Source organism: Asterias amurensis, chromosome 17 (assembly GCF_032118995.1).
Source record: "Asterias amurensis chromosome 17, ASM3211899v1".
Classification (NCBI taxonomy): Eukaryota; Metazoa; Echinodermata; class Asteroidea; order Forcipulatida; family Asteriidae; genus Asterias; species Asterias amurensis.
In genome coordinates this window covers 2135064-2152412 of record NC_092664.1, presented here as the reverse complement: position 1 = coordinate 2152412, position 17349 = coordinate 2135064, and the positions used below count along the sequence as shown (strand labels likewise).

The window sequence follows — 17349 nt, the reverse complement described above, 5'->3', positions numbered from 1 at the left end:
CCTGGCCTGACCGCGGGCAGATATAAGGATTGTGTAGGAAACACCTCCAGTGTGGGTGGAACACAAAACACTACAGACAAAACAAAAAACTAGAACCCTGGCAGGGAAAGCCAATAGCGACAAAAAGTCACTTCGTTATCAATGCAGTGTAACTCGGTCTTCACTGTTCCAATTAGTGTAATGTAGTTGAGTTAGGTTACCACCGATGCAATTTCATCGCAAACGACCATCGGTAAGAGATCTCGTGTGAAACATGCTTTAGAAACCCAATCCAAATGCAAGGCTCTGGTCTAGGATTTGAACCGGTACAAGGTTAAAGACAGGGAAGAAACCATGGTGCCAACATAGAGTTATATATAAGAACTAGACGGTGCACTGGCTTATATACGCGCCCCGGCATGCGCGCAGGCGGCCATTTTCTAAGTTGAACAAACAGGCAGTGCGGCCATTTTGTAAGTTGACAAAACAGGATCGCGTCAGCGTTCAATAAACACAAACTCCAACGTGTACTTCATATGCAACGCGCGTGCAGAATGGTGCGCGTGTTTTCTCGCGGTCCCGTCGCGTTTGTGCAAGAAGCATCACCAGTGCGCCTTCTAGTTCTTATATATAACTCTATGGGTGCCAACAAAATAGCAGATGCAGTGAGTTTGATTCACTCTATTCCCATAATGCCAGTATTGACCAATCAAGTAAGCATATTTGCTCATGAATATTTATGAGTGTATGCAGTGAGTTGGATTCACTTTCTTTCCATGATGCAAGGATTGACCAATCAGCGGAGCATATTTGCTCATGAATATTTATGAGTTGTATGACTGGAAAGGACAGGAGAGGAATGCGAGTCCACTAACCTCAAAATGATCTGAATCTTGCGTATCATCCTGGTCAATCTTCTCTGCAAATACTGACACAGTATCACGGATAAAGAGATGAGCTATGTGTCTGGCCAACTGACGATCAATGCCTGAATAAGAATTAGTACAGCTAGTTAATCATTTGCCTCAATGTGAAGTAAAATTGTGATGTAATACAAAAGAGTCTTCAAGACTAACTGATGATCTATGCCTGCATGAGAATAAGTACAGAGATGTTGAAAAGAAATGTCAACTGATGATATTAGCCATTGTTAAAGGACAAACTGTTTCTTCAAGCGCCTGTATTTATCACAAGGCCCATGAAATCATGGAACATCCCCTTCCAACCTGGGCCCAAGATCATACAGCTGCAAAGCACAAAGAAATTGCTTAGCATGACATTTTTGCCTCGATAAAAACAGGATTGCCAAAAACAAAATTTCCATGTGATTTTCAGGATAAGCAAATAACAGCTGAATACCAGAAAACAAGCAGTATGCAAAAATAGAAAATTTGGTTGATAATCCTGTTTTTATCAAAGAAGAAATTTCATGCTAAGCAAATTTATGTGCTTAGCAGCTCTATGAAATTGGGCCCATAAGCAGCTCTGTGTATAAGCACTGTTTACTCAGTACTTTCCAAAGTTCTGTGAAAAAAAATCACAGGCATATTTGGATGGGATTCAAAACCATGACCTTTGCCTATCTAGAGCAGATGTCTTACAAACTAGACCACTGAGATTGCCCCGTAGCTAGAGGCAGTATGAATCCTGTATTATGTATTAGCAACAGGTACCGTAATGATTTAATAGATGTTAGTTTTGCATTGGGGATAAAAGAAATGAGTGTAAGGATAAAAACAAATTATATTCTTAATTCCCGATGCAAAACTACATATTTTATTAAACCTGAGTTTCACTCTGGTGTCCCAGGAGACAAGATTCAAGACATACCTGCATCCATGAGCTCTTGACAATCTTTCTCATCTAGGATCAAGTCAATGTCACTGTATCTCTCACCATTAGGTGATAGGTAGCTATCGATAGAGTCATAACGTGACTTGGGAATCACAAATTTGTTATTCTTCAAAGGCTGGAGGGGAAAGATAGAACCAGAGAATCGGGAACATGATAGTATACATTTATGTTTGGAAATGTTGAGTAAAAAAAATTAGTGACCTGGGCCCAATTTCATAAAGCGTGTAAGCATAGCAACTTCGGTACAGGTACAGATAAGTATTGCTTAAAGACACTATTGGTAATTGTCAAAGACCAGTCTTCTCACTTGGTGTATCTCAACATATGCATAAACTAGCAAACCTGTGAAAATTTGAGCTCAATCGGTTGTTGAAGTTGCGAGATATTAATGAAAGAAAAAAACACCCAGGTCACACAAAGTTGTGTGCTTTTAGATGCTTGATTTCGAGACCTCCTCGCAAACTTGAGGTCTCGAAATCAAATTCGTGGAAAGTTACTTCTTTCTCGAACACTACATCATTTCAGGAGGAGCTGTTTCTCACAATGTTTTATATTATCAACCTCTCCCTATTACTCATAATCAAGAAAGGTTTTAGGATAATATTTTTTTTTAGTAATTACCAATAGTGTCCACTGCCTTTAACAGAAACAGCTTACAAGCCAAAGTTACATACAGTTCAGTGAAATCACAACCTGACTATCTCTACTAGGGTTTTTTCACCCAAAACCAATCATTTTTTATGTTTTTTACTAAAAAACAATTAAATTGAGAGTTCACTCACCTCCAGATTGCGTTCCTCTTTGGTTCTGTCATCCACAGATCCTGCAATGACATTCCATCGGCAATCATGATCCGTCACATAGCCCTTGTACAGAGGTGAGGCTGCACTTAGTGCAAGCTGATGAATACAAACAAAACATCTTTGGAGGTTACATACAATAACAAAGTTTACAAGTAGGATTCAAAACTTGGCATGGTGAATTGACTAGAGTGGGATTCGAACCAACGACCTCAGTTAGTTCGAATCCCACTCTAGTCAATTCTTTGTTCAACCCCCAAAATCATTTAAAAATTTAACCAGTCAGTTCCCTTGTGGTTTATATTGATATCTGAAACAAAAAGAAATACCCCTTAAGGTGATTCCCTGGCTGCCGTTTCCAAGGTTGTATAGTAATTTGGATGTGATTCCTGGCTACATGGCAGTTAACGATTGTATGGCTTCTGACTGGCACCCCCGAACAAAGATATTGACAAAATAGGGACACCGCCAACATAGGGCTAGATAGCTCAATTGGTAGAAAGCCGGCCAGGGTTCGAAATTAGCGGTCGCCCGATCGCCAAATGCGAGTGAAAATAGCAGCGGGCGAGTGAAAACTCTTTCTCACTAGCCCGCCTGGCGAGTCAAATAATTATTCCTTTTCACATATAAATAAGGGTTCAGTGGCAAAATCCCACAGAAAAATTTTACTGAAGCTTTTAAAACAGTAAGTTTGACAATTCTAAATACTTAGAATTAATTTTGTCGTGATCGGGACCCGGAATTGCTGTCGTTCGTTTCAGAAAACACGTACATTCAATTGAAAACACGATGCACAAACCACATGGTGCCGAGTATCCTTACAGTACATGTAATGGTCGCCCACTGGTACATCCATGTCCATGCAGTATGCACAGCACATACACAACACACACACACAGTCGTCCAAAGTCCATTCTGACCAACACTCTGCAAGCTTTGATTGGACCATTGATCTCAATTATACTGACTGGATAGGACATCGCGTCCAAACGCAGGCCGCGCGCGTATTTTTTCAAACGGGTGAAGACCGTTCGTCACACGAAATGCGTTGTACACTTTTAAACGGAGTTGCTGCAAGCAGAAAGAAGTTTTCGTGTTTTAATTGTCATTTGGGGATTAATACAATTGGAATTGGATCAAACAAACTAAAAATGCTGATGGTGAAGTCGTGCGCGGCTGTCAATCACTGGAGGAGGGGAAAACTGAGTCGGCAAAGGGATTGTCTTTCCATAAGTAGGTAGGCCTTTGCATTTTTTTAGCGATTCATATTATTATTATTATATCTAACGTTACAAATATAAGCCGGAAATTTAAACTATCTTTCATAAAACTAATTATTATAGGCCAAGTATTTGTTATTTTTACCGAGCAATACTATTTTTGTTTTCGCTCCGTTACAGATGGTTGTCTGGAATCGACGAGGACGGGAAGCCCGGATTTCAACAGATGTTTGTCATAGCATCAATAATTAAAAGGTTCGGGAAAGCGACAAGTATATGCGAATTATGTACAGACGATACAAGTTCGTTGAGAGGATCAGTCATCTCGGAAATAGCCGACTTCGTTATTTGTGACCAAAATAAAAATATTTATTTCTGGGGGAACAGTAAAACGGTTATGGAAGTTTTGCTGTTGGGATTGTTTTTCAATTAACATGATGAATAGAAGCTTAACAATAAAAAGTTTAAATTTGTTAATGGAGTCAACTCTCAATTATCACATTGTATTTTGTTTTCATCTTTCTTGTTCCTTTCCCTCGATTTTAGCGAGTATGTAGTTCTCACTCTAGTGCCTACTCGAATTGTTTATTGTAGGAGCGACTCTTGTTTTGTCTTTATATGGTTTATTGCCATTTTCTCAATGAACTGAAAGAATAAAAAAAAAAACATGTACCTGAATCCCAATACAGTTTCTCGGCCGAGTGTTTGTTTAGAAATTTAAATATCATTATCATAATAATAATAGGGCATTTGATAGAAACAAATGTAAAGTTAGTTTGCTTTATTGCATTTCAATCAGAAACTTTTTCATACTTCAAACTATCGATCGTCATGTTTCCCCCCATTTCTATTCTCAATTTACAACTTCCGCTGGCCCCCACGAATCCTCCCCTATGAAGGCCTCTGACTCTGTACTTTATCACGCTTCGGGAGGACTGCCCTTACACCAAGTCCAGGCTGCCCCTTGGCCCTCAACCCAGGATTGTTCCATGACTTGCTATTTATTTGAGCAGAAATTATTAATAAAAAAAATAATTGAAACAAAAATGTAAAAAATAATTGTGGTTGGTATGTGACAATTCACCACAGCAAATTATAATAATTTAAATAATATCAGAGGCTAATCATTCTTACTGGCAGCTAAGAGCTGAAATGTGTTTGAGAAGCAAGTATGCAAGGCCGCCCTTGGCAGCCAGCCATACAACCCATTATGACCCTGGAGCACGGCCGAAAGTGTTTGATTTTTCCCAAGGGAAAACCCTTGTGGCACAGCAGAGAACCAACGCACAACTAAACTTACATATGGCCCTGGCTGGGTATCGAACCAGGGTCACCTTGGTGAGAGGCGAGCGCTTTACGCACAAGCCAACCATGCCCCAAAATTCTGAAAATGTACATCAACTCACAAATATCGGACAGAGAGGCGTCAGTTGATCGTAGAGATGCCTCGCTTCATCAATGTTACATGCTTGGAAGGTCATCTGTAGACAGCTATTACCCATACCGAAACCCATACAGTCCATGTATACATGATCAGGCTTAGCTGCGAGGGCGCTCTCACCGTCGTAGTCGTTGGTGAACTTCTCAACAAAGGGGGAAGGGGTGTTTATATCTTTAAAAACTGCAAAGTAAAATGATGAAGGAAGAATTTTAAAAAAGGAGGACAGAGTTGGAGATAATAAGTAGCCATGGCGTGTCGTGGCCGAGCGGACTTGGTCACCAGACCCAAGCTCCTGTGCTTCTTCTTCTTCCTTTAAAGTGCTGCTTGAAAAACTTGAAGATTACCGCACTGTGGCTGGGTGCAGTGTGGATTCAAATCCCAGTCTTGACACTTGTGCCCTTGAGCAAGACATTTAACCATAATTGCTTCGTAAAAAAAATGGGAAGGGAGTGCATTCTGCTCTACCAACCAGGCTCCTAGTGGATGATACCCATGCCTTCATCCTTATAGACTGTGAAGGGGGTAACACTATTTCAGCCCAAGGAGTAGTTGGCAACGTGTCCCAGGTGGCAGTTGATTTGGGTCGATAGCCTAAAAGTGTAGCCCTCACCTTGAAGTGGGCGTCCATGGCCAATCTCTCATAAATACAAAATGATGGCAAAGGCAATAAGTAGAATCTTGTCAGTGTTGTGTAATAACGTACAATCAATTAACACAAAATAATAATGTAGAAAACCTGGCCTTTAGGCAACGATAGTGGAAGTGTCGTGGCCGAGCAATTGAGAGCACCCAATTCAAACTCTGGTGTTTCTGATCAGCAGAGTGTGGGTTCGAATCCCCCAGCCGTGACACTTGTGTCCTTAAGCAAGACACTTAACCACTGCTTTGTCCTTCGGATGGGACGTAAAGCCGTTGGTACATGTACCTTCTGTTGTGTAAACGCATATAAAAGAACACAGTGCACTTATATCAAAAAGAGAAGGGGTTCGCCCCGGTGTTCCTAACTAGATCGGCAGCAGTTTGCGCAAAAGCACCTTGTAAACAATTACACGGTGCTAAGGATTAGGTCTCATAATTTAAACCTCGTCCCACTCACCGTGCAGTAAATACTGCGTGCTTTGTATCCTTTGGAAAAAAGGCGCGTTATAAATACGGTTATATATAAAAAAAGAGAATCTTAAACAGTGAAGACGTACTTGGTATATTGATTGCAACTTTCTCTCCACGTCTCTTTCTGATGTTCTTGGTTAGAGTTCTGAAACATGGAGAAAATATCATACATTGTAATAAACAAATCTGGAACTCATTTAATTTCATTTCAACTCTACTTACCGCCGAATTCTGCGCTTACAATCACCATTCACCGCTTACTGTGCAAGCTCTGAATTTCTGCGCTAGCCATGTAAACGAAGAACACCTAGTAACGTGGAGTACACACACGCACAGGCAAAATCCCCTGCTTCTGTTTAAAATATTATATGTACTTCCATTTACTTCTAGCTGATGAGAAGCACTGAACTAAAAAAAGAAAGGTCTTTTATCCCCGATGCCAAGGCGTGTCATGGCCGAGCGGTTAAGAGCACCGGATTCAAGCCCGGTCATGACAACTGCTACGTACAATTTGATAGGTAGTGCTTTCTGCTCCACCGGCCATGCTTCGGACTGATGATACCCAAGCCTACATCCGTATGGACTGTTAAAGGGGCAACCCTGTTGCAGCCCTAGGAGTAGGTGGCAATAGCTTCTGGAAAAAAAATAATTGTAGCCCACACCTTGAAGTGGCCTTCAGGCCCTGTGTGTCTGGCGACGTGCATTAAAAAAAAATTGACTCGCGACACAGTTTATAGTCATCGCTGACATGTCTTTTTTTTATCGCACGTCATGATTTCCATCGCCCGACAATCAAGCGTTAATAACGCAGCTTAAAGGCTTAATTATTCACCAAAAAGCTTACGCGGGGAAATATGTATTTTTTAAGGAATCCATTTTGAATGATCAGAAAGCTGGTGAATGCCAAGGAATGATGTCTTTACCTGAATCTTGGATGTCCAGGGTAGATCACCTCATCAGGGAAGAATAACGATTTAGAAACGCCTTCATCTGTTGAGTCCGGTTCATAGGATGGGGAGGAGAAATTGGGACATCCCAGTCTGGAAGAACAAGTCAAACGAAGCAATGACGCACACCCAATAATAATAATATAATAATATAATAGCCAAGCTAGTCTAAATGATCAAACAAGAAAGACTTAGAAACACCTTCATCTGTTGAGTCTTGTTCATAGGATGGGGAGGAGAAATTGGGACATCCAAGCCTGGAAGCACAAGTCATATGAGTCATTGAGAATCTTGAGGCACCTCTCCAAGATTTACTCACCAAATAAAAATAGGAATAGTTATAACAATAAATCATTTTTGTAAATAGCAAGCCGAACAAGTGGTAAAGATTATCTTAAATTGGCAACAATTACTGTAGGCAATATTTGAAACTACTTTGCAAAACTCAACAGCTCTTCATTTCTTGTTACCTAACAATTGCTATGCTAATAATTATTTTGCAATAGCGTTCGGTGCACAAAAACATTGCTACCTCCTGCAAGTACTTTAAAGTGCACTGGCGAGGATTTCACCAAGAGTTAAGACTAGTCTCATCTCGAATTAGGTAACTTAGTCCTAGCCATACGTTTTTAATAGCTCCTAGTTTTTTTCCTTGTAGCACAAGTTGTGTGCTTTCAGATGCTTGAATTCCAGAACTCGGCTGAGGTCTCAAAAACGACATTACTTCAGAGGGAGCCGTTTCTCACAATGTTTTATACTATCAACCTCTCCCCATTACTCGTTACCAAGTAAGTTTGTATGCTAACAGTTATTTTGAGTAATTATCAATAGTATCCACTGTCTTAAAGAGACAAATATCCCCAATAAAATGCTGTTACAATACCTGGGGAAAGCAGTCAGACTGAGAGCCGTTTCTCCTTCCTCTTTATTGAGTAGTTCAATGACTTGTTGCCTCCTGGAAAAAGAACGGTAAAATATACATACTTGTCATACCACCAGCTACAAACACCATCAATTAAAATGCTTCAGAAATTACATGGAACTACATAAATAGGCCTATGACATTTAGTTCCACTATCACATTGAGGCATCATCCTAAATGCCGAGGCTTGTGGCGGATGTGCCTGTTACAACAAAACAACAACAAAACAGGAAAACAGCACTAAATAAATAAAATAAATACTTACTGTTACGGTTATTTGCCTTCTCACTCCCATTTTACTATTGCTAAGTTGTCCGCAAACGCTTTTTTAATATACTTGATTTATTATTTTTGTTATTATTGGTATTATTATTGTTGTGCAATTATTATTCTCATCTCTGTTGTCTTCATCATGTCTGTCTTTGTTCTATTTTGTCAGTCCGTTTGTTCTTATCACTGTTTATTGTCTGTCCCCAGGCATCCTTAAATAAGCCTTGGCTTCCAGATGATGCCTCCATACTCTATTTTGTTTCTTCTTGGCTACATTAAATAGCTTTGTTAGTTGGTTAATCCTTAAAAAAAATTGTTTGTACAGTGTACTCTGTTTTCATTAAGTATGGAAATAAATATAAGTTTGAATGAATGAAACGGTAGATAATTACGCAAAGGTTTAACCATATTTAAGAAGAAGGTATAAACACTAGAATAGGACATGTATATTGAAGTAGACAAAGGGACTAATAATTAAACAAGCAATACGAATTAGAAAACATAGATAAGACAGGTTGATAACAAGTAAGTAACGGCTAGGCCAACTACCAGTATAAAAAAGCAAATGAGTCAATTACAAATGTACTTTTTGGGAGTTTATTAAAAGTACTTTTAGCTGGTATCTAAAATTAAATTAGCTAATTAAATGAACTATGTAATGATGGGTATGCACCAAAAATTTGCTATTTAAAAATAAATTAGCTATTAAAGCCATTGGACCCTTTCGGTTCAGAACAAAAAATAAAAGTACACAGATTTACAAATAATTTACAGGGTTTACAGAAGGCAATTGGTGAAAGACTTCTCTTGAAATATTATTCCATGAAATGCTTTACTTTTTGAGAAAACAGCGAAACAATATAAATTCTCGTTAACGAGAATTACGGATTCTTTTAAAACACATGTCATGACACGGCGAAACGCACGGAAACAAGGGTGGGGTTTTCCGTTGTTTTCTCCCGACTCCGATGACCGATTGAGCCTTAATTTTCACAGGTTTGTTATTTGATATAGAGGTTGTGGTACACAAAGTGTGGGCCTTGGACAACACTGTTTACCGAAAGGGTCCAATGGCTTTAAATGAACTACATAAAATGATGGGTACGCACAACAAATTTGCAAATTGCTAATCACCTTTGTGAACTCACAACCAAAACCCTACTGTACTTTTACCCTACTGCAATTTTTTATTTTATGTAACCCTCAAACAGGCTGGTCCTGGAGACAGTGCAATACAAAATCAATCAATTATTATTGTTATTGGTTTGCGGTAACACCATGTGTGTATCTACTTGCCAGAGTTTGTCTTTCTATATTCTACTACCGCGGAGTAGATGTATCGGATTGTTCGGGAGACTTCTCGATTCTGAAAAGAACTGTCCTGCTTATTAACTATTACCCGGGCGGATGTTATAGAAATTCAGCTTATAGGATCGTAAATAACTGTACTATCGTGGAGTCAGTTCTTGAATTGGTCCAACGTTTCGACTATCTTGCTCTAGTCATCATCAGGATTGTTATTGTTCATGTTAAACACATTATGGTTGGAAAGTCAAAACACCCCTCAAATATAGCTTCTACCTAAAAAATACCCACAATGTACTATCATCATCATTAGACCATGTAAGTTTTAAGTAAATCTGACATCTTAGATGAGTTTTTGTCTAGTACCAATTCTGTAATGTTCCTTTAAAGGCAGTGGACACTATTGGTAATTGGTAATTGGTAATCCTTACTTGGTAACGAGTAATGGGGAGAGGTTGATATTATAAAACATTGTAAGAAACAGCTCCCTCTGAAGTGGAGTAGTTTTCGGGAAAGAAGAAATTTCCCACACATTTGATTTTGAGTCCTCAGATTTAGAATTTGAGGTCTCGAATCAAGCATCTGAAAGCAAACAACTTCGTGGTACAAAGGTTTTTTTTTTCTTCATTATTATCTTGCAACTTTGATTACTGATTGAGCTCAAATTTTCACAGGTTTGTTATTTTATGCATATGTTGAGAAACACCAAGTGAGAAGACTGGTCTTTGACAATTACCAATAGTGTCCATTGTCTTCAAGGGAATTGACCAATGAAAATAATGCAAGGGGACGAACCTGAGCTTCATATTTGCTTCTACAGTGTTGAGATGAGCCATAAGACCTCCATAGGGTTTCCCAGGTGTTCCTTCCACCATGTAGGCTGCGTATTCAGGCCGCCATAACGTCTTCAGGTCACCACTGGGAAAAACACAACGGGTGTTTGATAAATTAACTTGTTATTCTGAACCACAGCATTAAAAATGTATTGCTTTTGGGAAAAAAAGTTGTTACATTTTTTAACCTTTTTTGAGTTGAGCAAAGAGAATTTGACAAGGGACTTGAAGCTTAGACGTCTGGATTAACGTGTCAGCGCTCTACAAACTAAGCTATCTATCTTATATCAATTTTGTGGCTGACTAGCAACCGTGAGCAAAGATATTTCAAGGTGAGAGCTACAATTAACTGATTTGGGCTGTCACCAGGTGAATGTTGCCACCGACTCCTGGAGCTGAAAGGGGGTTACTAATTTCACAGTCCATAAGCAGAATGCACTTACATGTACATGTACATTGAAGTGTCGTGGCCGAGCGGTTAAGAACACCGAATTCAAACTCTGGTGTTTCTGATCAGCAGAGTGTGGGTTCGAATCCCCAGCCGTGACACTGTGTCCTTGAGCAAGACACTTAACCATTGCTTCGTCCTTCGGAAGGGACGTAAAGCCGTTGATCCCATGTGTTGTGTAACGCATGTAAAAGAACCCAGTGCACTTATCGAAAAGAGAAGGGGTTCGCCCCGGTGTTCCTGGTTGTGGCTGCTTAATGCGCCGTAGCACCTTGTAAACCCTTATAAGGTGCTAAATAATTGGGTCTCAGAATTCATCACTGCAATAACCTATCTTTCTGAAAGTTTGTATATATACTCAGCGCCTTGAGCACCTTGTTTGGTGGATACGTGCGCTATATAAGACTTCGATATTATATTATATTATTATATTACCTTCTAAACTTGTTATGAAGCAACTACGGTTAAGTGCATGGCTCATGGCCACAAGTGTCGTGACTAGGATTCAAACCCACACACTGTTGCTGACAACACCAGTGCTTCGGTCCGGTGACCTTACAATCACCCACAACATGTCTCAAAATAGGGAGACCACTAACATTGGTATATCCGGATCACGTTTATCTAGCTATCGGTGGTTTAAAGGTCGACTTACTTTGGGTTCATCTCCTCATGCTCTTGGAGGACTGGAAGTACCTTCTCAGCACTCAGTAACAGCTTCGCTGATTTTGTCTTGTGGTCCAACTTCACCAACATGTACTCCACCTATTCAAAAAAGAGACACAGAATGTTCATTGAAAAGTGTTCAAATGATTTTTGGGGTTGAACTTAGAATTGACTAGAGTGAGATTCGAACCAGCGACTAAGCTTGGGCGATATCGATTTATTTTATTCATGATATATCGCCGACATTCTTGGTAGTGGACACTATTGGTAATTACTCAAAATAATTAGCATAAAACCTGACTTGATAACGAGTAATGGGGAGAGGTTGATAGTATAAAACATGGTGAGAAACGGCTCCCTCTGAAGTGACATAAAAAGAAGTAATTTTCCACGAATCTGATTTTGACACTTCAGAATTAGATTTTGAGGTCTTGAAATCATGCATTTGAAAGCCCACAACTTCGTGTGACAAGGGTGTTTTTTCTTTCATTATTATCTCGCAACTTCGACGACCAACTGAGCTAAAATTTTCACAGGTTTAAGGTGTTATTTTGTACATGTTGAGATACATGTACAGCAAGTGAGAAGACTGGTCTTTAAAGGAACACGTTGCCTTGAAACGGACGAGTTGGTCAAAACAAAAGCGCTTGTAACTGTTTTTTATAAAATGCATATGGTTGGAAAGATGTTTTAAAAGTAGAATACAATGATCCACACAAGTTTGCCTCCAAATTGCGTGGTTTTCCTTCTACTGTGCGAACTAACATGGTCGGCCATTTATGGGAGTCAAAATTTTGACCCCCATAAATGGCCGACGTATTAGTCGACGAGGTAAAAGCAAAACCACGCAATTTCGAGGCATGTTTGTGTGGATCATTGTATTCTACTTTTACATCTTTCTACCCATATGCATTTTATAAAAAACGGTTACAAACGCTTTTCAAAGACCAACTCGACCGATCCAAGGCAACGTGTTCCTTTAACAATAACCAAAGGTGTCCAGTGTCTTTAATTGAGATTCAGCAAAGATCTTGTTGCCATTCTCATCCAAGTAGTGTAGGTCTTTATAAACTAAAAACACTGCATTGCACAGAGTTTCAAGAATGCAGGAATGTAAGAATGTATATATAAAGTCTTATGTAACCACTCTGATAGCAAATGATAAACCACTAGGGAAACTGACTGGGTACATTTGAAATGTTTTGGGTTAAACAGAGAAAAATTTACTGGAGCAAGGTTTTAACCAACGACCCCCTTGTTTTGTTGAGAGTACACCAACCCATGTAGTAGGGCTAGATGGCTACTAGTTTGGGTAGAGCGCCGGAGGTCGTTGGTTCAAATCCTGCTCTATAGCAAATTTTTCTTCTTTTCTTTGTTCAACGATCAATGCACAGTGGAAAATATTTTTTAACCTGCGCTGGGCAGGAACAATTTATTTCGCTCAGAGTACTGGGCAAAAATTGTGAGTCCTGGGCAGGCTTGCCCAGCACCGCACACCATGGTTTCAACACTGGACAGAAGGCTGCATTCATCTGGGCGCCTGTCCAAAACCGCTTGTCGAGAGTTGAAGTCTTACCTGTATATAGCCCACGTATCTACCAAACAAGGTAGGCCCTACTCAAGGCGCTGAGTATATATATACAAACTTTCAGAAAGATTTAGCTTATTGCAGTCATGAATTCAGAAACCCAATTATGCAGCACCTTATAAGGGTTTACAAGGTGCTATGGCGCATACAGCAGCCACAGCCAGGAACACCAGGGCGAACCCCTTCTCTTTTCGATAAGTTCACTGGGTTAGAACTTTTACATTATATACGATCCCTTTACAGATCTGAAAACTTACCTCGTCCCCCCATTTGAGTACATCACAAGGTCTATCCTTCAATCGGTTATAGAGATTCACAAACTGAATTAATCCATGACGTCTGACGTGTTCATGATAATTGTTTGCTTTGATCTCTTCCCACGTCAGTGGCTTCCCAAGTGATAGCAGACCCATGGTACAGTTGAGTCAAAGTTAAGTCAGATAGATATACCACTCCCGATTAAAGCCTGCAAAATCGAAACAGTAATATTAAATTTAATCTTTTCATGCACCATTTATTTTAAATAAATTGATGATATGGAAATAGTAATTGTTTTCTCGGTTTTTTTTAAAATGACAACCCACGATGCCCACCCTTAAACAGGTCACAATATCACCCTCAAGAGTCCTCTGATCCCATTCGGAAAATTAGTCGAGCTATCTTTATTTTTTCTGTTTTACATCTATTTTTTTCTGAAGAGATTAAAGGCAGTGGACACTATTGGTAATGACTCAAAATAGTCATTAGCATAAAACTGTTGGTAACGAGTAATTGGGAGAGGTTGACAGTATAAAACATTGTGAGAAACGGCTCCCTCTGAAGTAAAGTTGCTTTTGAGAAAGAAGTATTTTTCCACCAATTGATTTCGAGACCTCAGATTTAGAATTTGAGGTCTCGAACAGAAAGCATGAAAGCACACACCTTCGTGTGACAAGGGTGTTTTTTCTTTCATTATTATCTCGCAACTTCAATGACCAATTGAGCTCAAATTTTCACAGGTTTGTGATTTAATGCATGCTGAGAGATACACCAAGTGTGAAGACTGGTCTTTGACAATTACTATTGATGTCCAGTGTCTTTAAACCAGTCATTAGTGAAAGGATTGAACCAGTCACTAGCGACCGGTCGGCGCATGAAAGAGAAGAGAAATAAATCTATCTGAATTTGGAACTCATGCAAAGGGTTTTCCTACGATTTTTAAAAACTAGAATTCTCATAATAACAATAATAATAAATAACCGTATTCATAACGCGCCTTTTGCCAAAGGATACAAAGCGCCAGGTATTATTACTCAGGGGTCGAAATTAAGTGTATTTCCATGGTAGTCAGCAGGGCTAGTGACCAATAATTTTTAGTAGTCCTGATAAGATTTTGGTAGCCCGAAAGACACATTATGTCTCGCGTCACGGCTCAAACTTTACAATACACCAATAACATAGTTCTTTATTGTTTGTGATGATGATTTTTGCATTATTTTTCCACTAGCCCGTCGGGCTATCAAACTGGAAAAATCAGTAGCCCGGCTGTAAATGTGGTAGTCCCGGGCTAGCGGGCTAGTGGCAATTTCGACCCCTGTTACTGCAAGGAGTGGGACGAAGTCTGAGATTAAGCCCTAATCCTTAGCACTGTAATGGTTTACTTACGCAATATGGGTGAACGGCGGGTATTGTAAACGGACAGCGCCCACGCACTGCCTTGTAACACCCCTTTTACAGAATGGTTTAGTCCGACTAGGCCACGGCTCGGCAGTTCGTCGATCTAGTAGGCTGGTGCCCGCATGTACAGCGCTTAGTGACTTAAAATATAAAGCGTTCGTTGAGCATATTAATTAAGAAGTCAAAAATTTGGCGGTACGGCAGAAAAACAACAGTGAGTACCGAGCAGAAAATTGTATTTTTTTAAGATGTTTTTTAATTTCACTCAACAAAAAGGCAATACAAGCATTATGTATATTGAGTGTGTGGGGAAAGTTTTGGTTGTGTAGTACAAAGGAAACTTCAGTTATTGGTGGCTAACGGTCGTAAAACTTTCATCTATCAATGCCAATTTTAAAAACGTATCTATTGTATTAGTTTCTTTTTTAATATTGGGACCCAAAATATTAAAGTTAGACTTAGACTTAGAGTTAGAATAGGCCTAGAGCTAGACCCTGTAAAGGCTCACGTATCTCCATGGTATTACTTAGAAACCATCTCTTCTACTATTGTTTCATATTTACGTATTTTCATGATATGTTAGGATAAATGAAAGTAAAGTAAAGTAACTAAAGTAAGCTATTCTTCATATGCTATATTATGGTTATCTGGTTAAATACTTACGCAATCTGTGCGACACTTTCCAAATCCAAGCTCTCCGTGTGACTGTAACTTGTGAGGAGATTTCTCTTAGGTAAAAATGTCTTTGCTGCGGTGCAGTCGAACCACGTCTCGTCTAAAATCTTATCTTGTCTGCAGAAATAGCAATGTCATCGTTGTTCATATACCTGGATTGTTTGTACACACTCACTCCCAAACAAAACAGTTCAAACAAAGTTGATGATATTCACGTAGAGGATTGACATGCCAAAAGAAAGAGATTGCTGAGTCACGCACGGTGTCCACATGAGTAGACTTGGCCTAGTCTGTGTAGTGTTTTGGTGTCGTGACCGTGAACTGCGCCCTCTTGTGGGCTATGCCTTCGAGCACAAAAAGTGATGTTATGCCTAGGGCCTACGGAAAACGATTACAGCCTCTTCCGAGCGCCATTCCTAAGTGTGTAGCCGCCATTTATACGAGTTATTTTCTACTCATGCTCTCCTCATTTCAGCTTTGTATATTGTACATACGACCTAGTCGTTTACACGAGTAATTATCCGTAATTGTCGTAGTTATAAGTTATATCCTTTATGACGGGACACGAGCATCCAATGCCGATATATGGATGTTGGAAATAAAATTTATCACCAGAAAAAAGGGGTCAGTCAAAACTGTAATCTAATTTGGTTTAAAAGGCATCGATACCTTTTGAGTTTTTGAACCGTTTGATTGTTTTATTCCTATAATAAGTCGCCGTTTCTGAGATATCGCCGAATTCCGGAGCGAACTTTTTATAGTCATTAAATTTTTCGGAGTATACCACTCTGAATCAGCATTCATTATTTCTTCATGACCAATGGTTTTGAAAGGCCAAGCAGCTCTCGAGTACACCTTGATTTTGAGGACGCCGCGATCGTTTTCATGATTAAAACATTCGTTTGGAAAGGCCGCAATCCGCAATCACCTTTATCGATCGACAATATTCTTCTCATAAATTATTGGGTAGTCATGGTAATATTGAACAGTATCCTCTTATGACGAATGGGCGTACCTTCAGCTCAAGACCCTTAATATTAAAATTTCGGAAGAGCAGATTCTTTAGTTTTATACGCTTCATAGACGTATAGTACCGATATATCCTGCACGATTCGTCACTTAGGAAACCACTCTGATCTGTTGGACGTTAAATTTGCATTGGGGATAGAGATTATTAAGTGTTGGTGCTACCCTTACACCGGTGTGTTACTCTGATCTGCATTGGATCATTTTGAAACTCTGAAATTGAAAGCAGGAAAACGTTTCTTAATTGATGAGAGTCCATGGAAATTAATTTAAACATGCACATTTCTATCCTTTTCCTTGGTGTAGCAACCACATCCTGCATTTTACCACAAGTCGTAGCAGCTGCTGAAAAGTTGTGCTACACAATTGTCGACCCCTGTCCAGTATCGTGGCACCACTGGGGCAGCTTCTGCTACAGGGTAACAGGGACAACCTTCCCCTGGGCAAACGCCAGACAAGAGTGCGAGAATTTGGGAGGCATTCTAGCTGTCCCAAGATCTCTCAAAGAAAGCGATTTTGTAGTGACTTTGATTCCAGTGGATAAGAATGCTTGGATTGACTGTAGTTCGTTGGAGACTGATGGGGCAGTGGTGTGCAAAGAAGGCAATG

At 39.6% G+C, this 17349-nt stretch overlaps 1 protein-coding gene across 1 annotated transcript in view; it reads right to left on the bottom strand.

The window, feature by feature from the left end:
- Positions 1-15946, bottom strand: part of LOC139949697 (glutamate--cysteine ligase catalytic subunit-like) — a 29022-nt gene extending 13076 nt beyond the window's left edge. The window contains exons 1-11 of the mRNA XM_071948181.1: positions 15703-15946; positions 13641-13849; positions 11785-11894; positions 10644-10766; positions 8235-8306; positions 7328-7444; positions 6491-6549; positions 5260-5474; positions 2616-2732; positions 1810-1948; positions 855-967 (exon numbers count right to left, since the gene is read on the bottom strand). Of these exons, the coding sequence (XP_071804282.1) occupies positions 855-967; positions 1810-1948; positions 2616-2732; positions 5260-5474; positions 6491-6549; positions 7328-7444; positions 8235-8306; positions 10644-10766; positions 11785-11894; positions 13641-13796 (1221 nt within the window). The 5' untranslated portion in view covers positions 13797-13849; positions 15703-15946. The remainder of the gene's footprint in view (positions 1-854; positions 968-1809; positions 1949-2615; positions 2733-5259; positions 5475-6490; positions 6550-7327; positions 7445-8234; positions 8307-10643; positions 10767-11784; positions 11895-13640; positions 13850-15702) is intronic.
- Positions 15947-17349: the final 1403 nt, after the last annotated feature.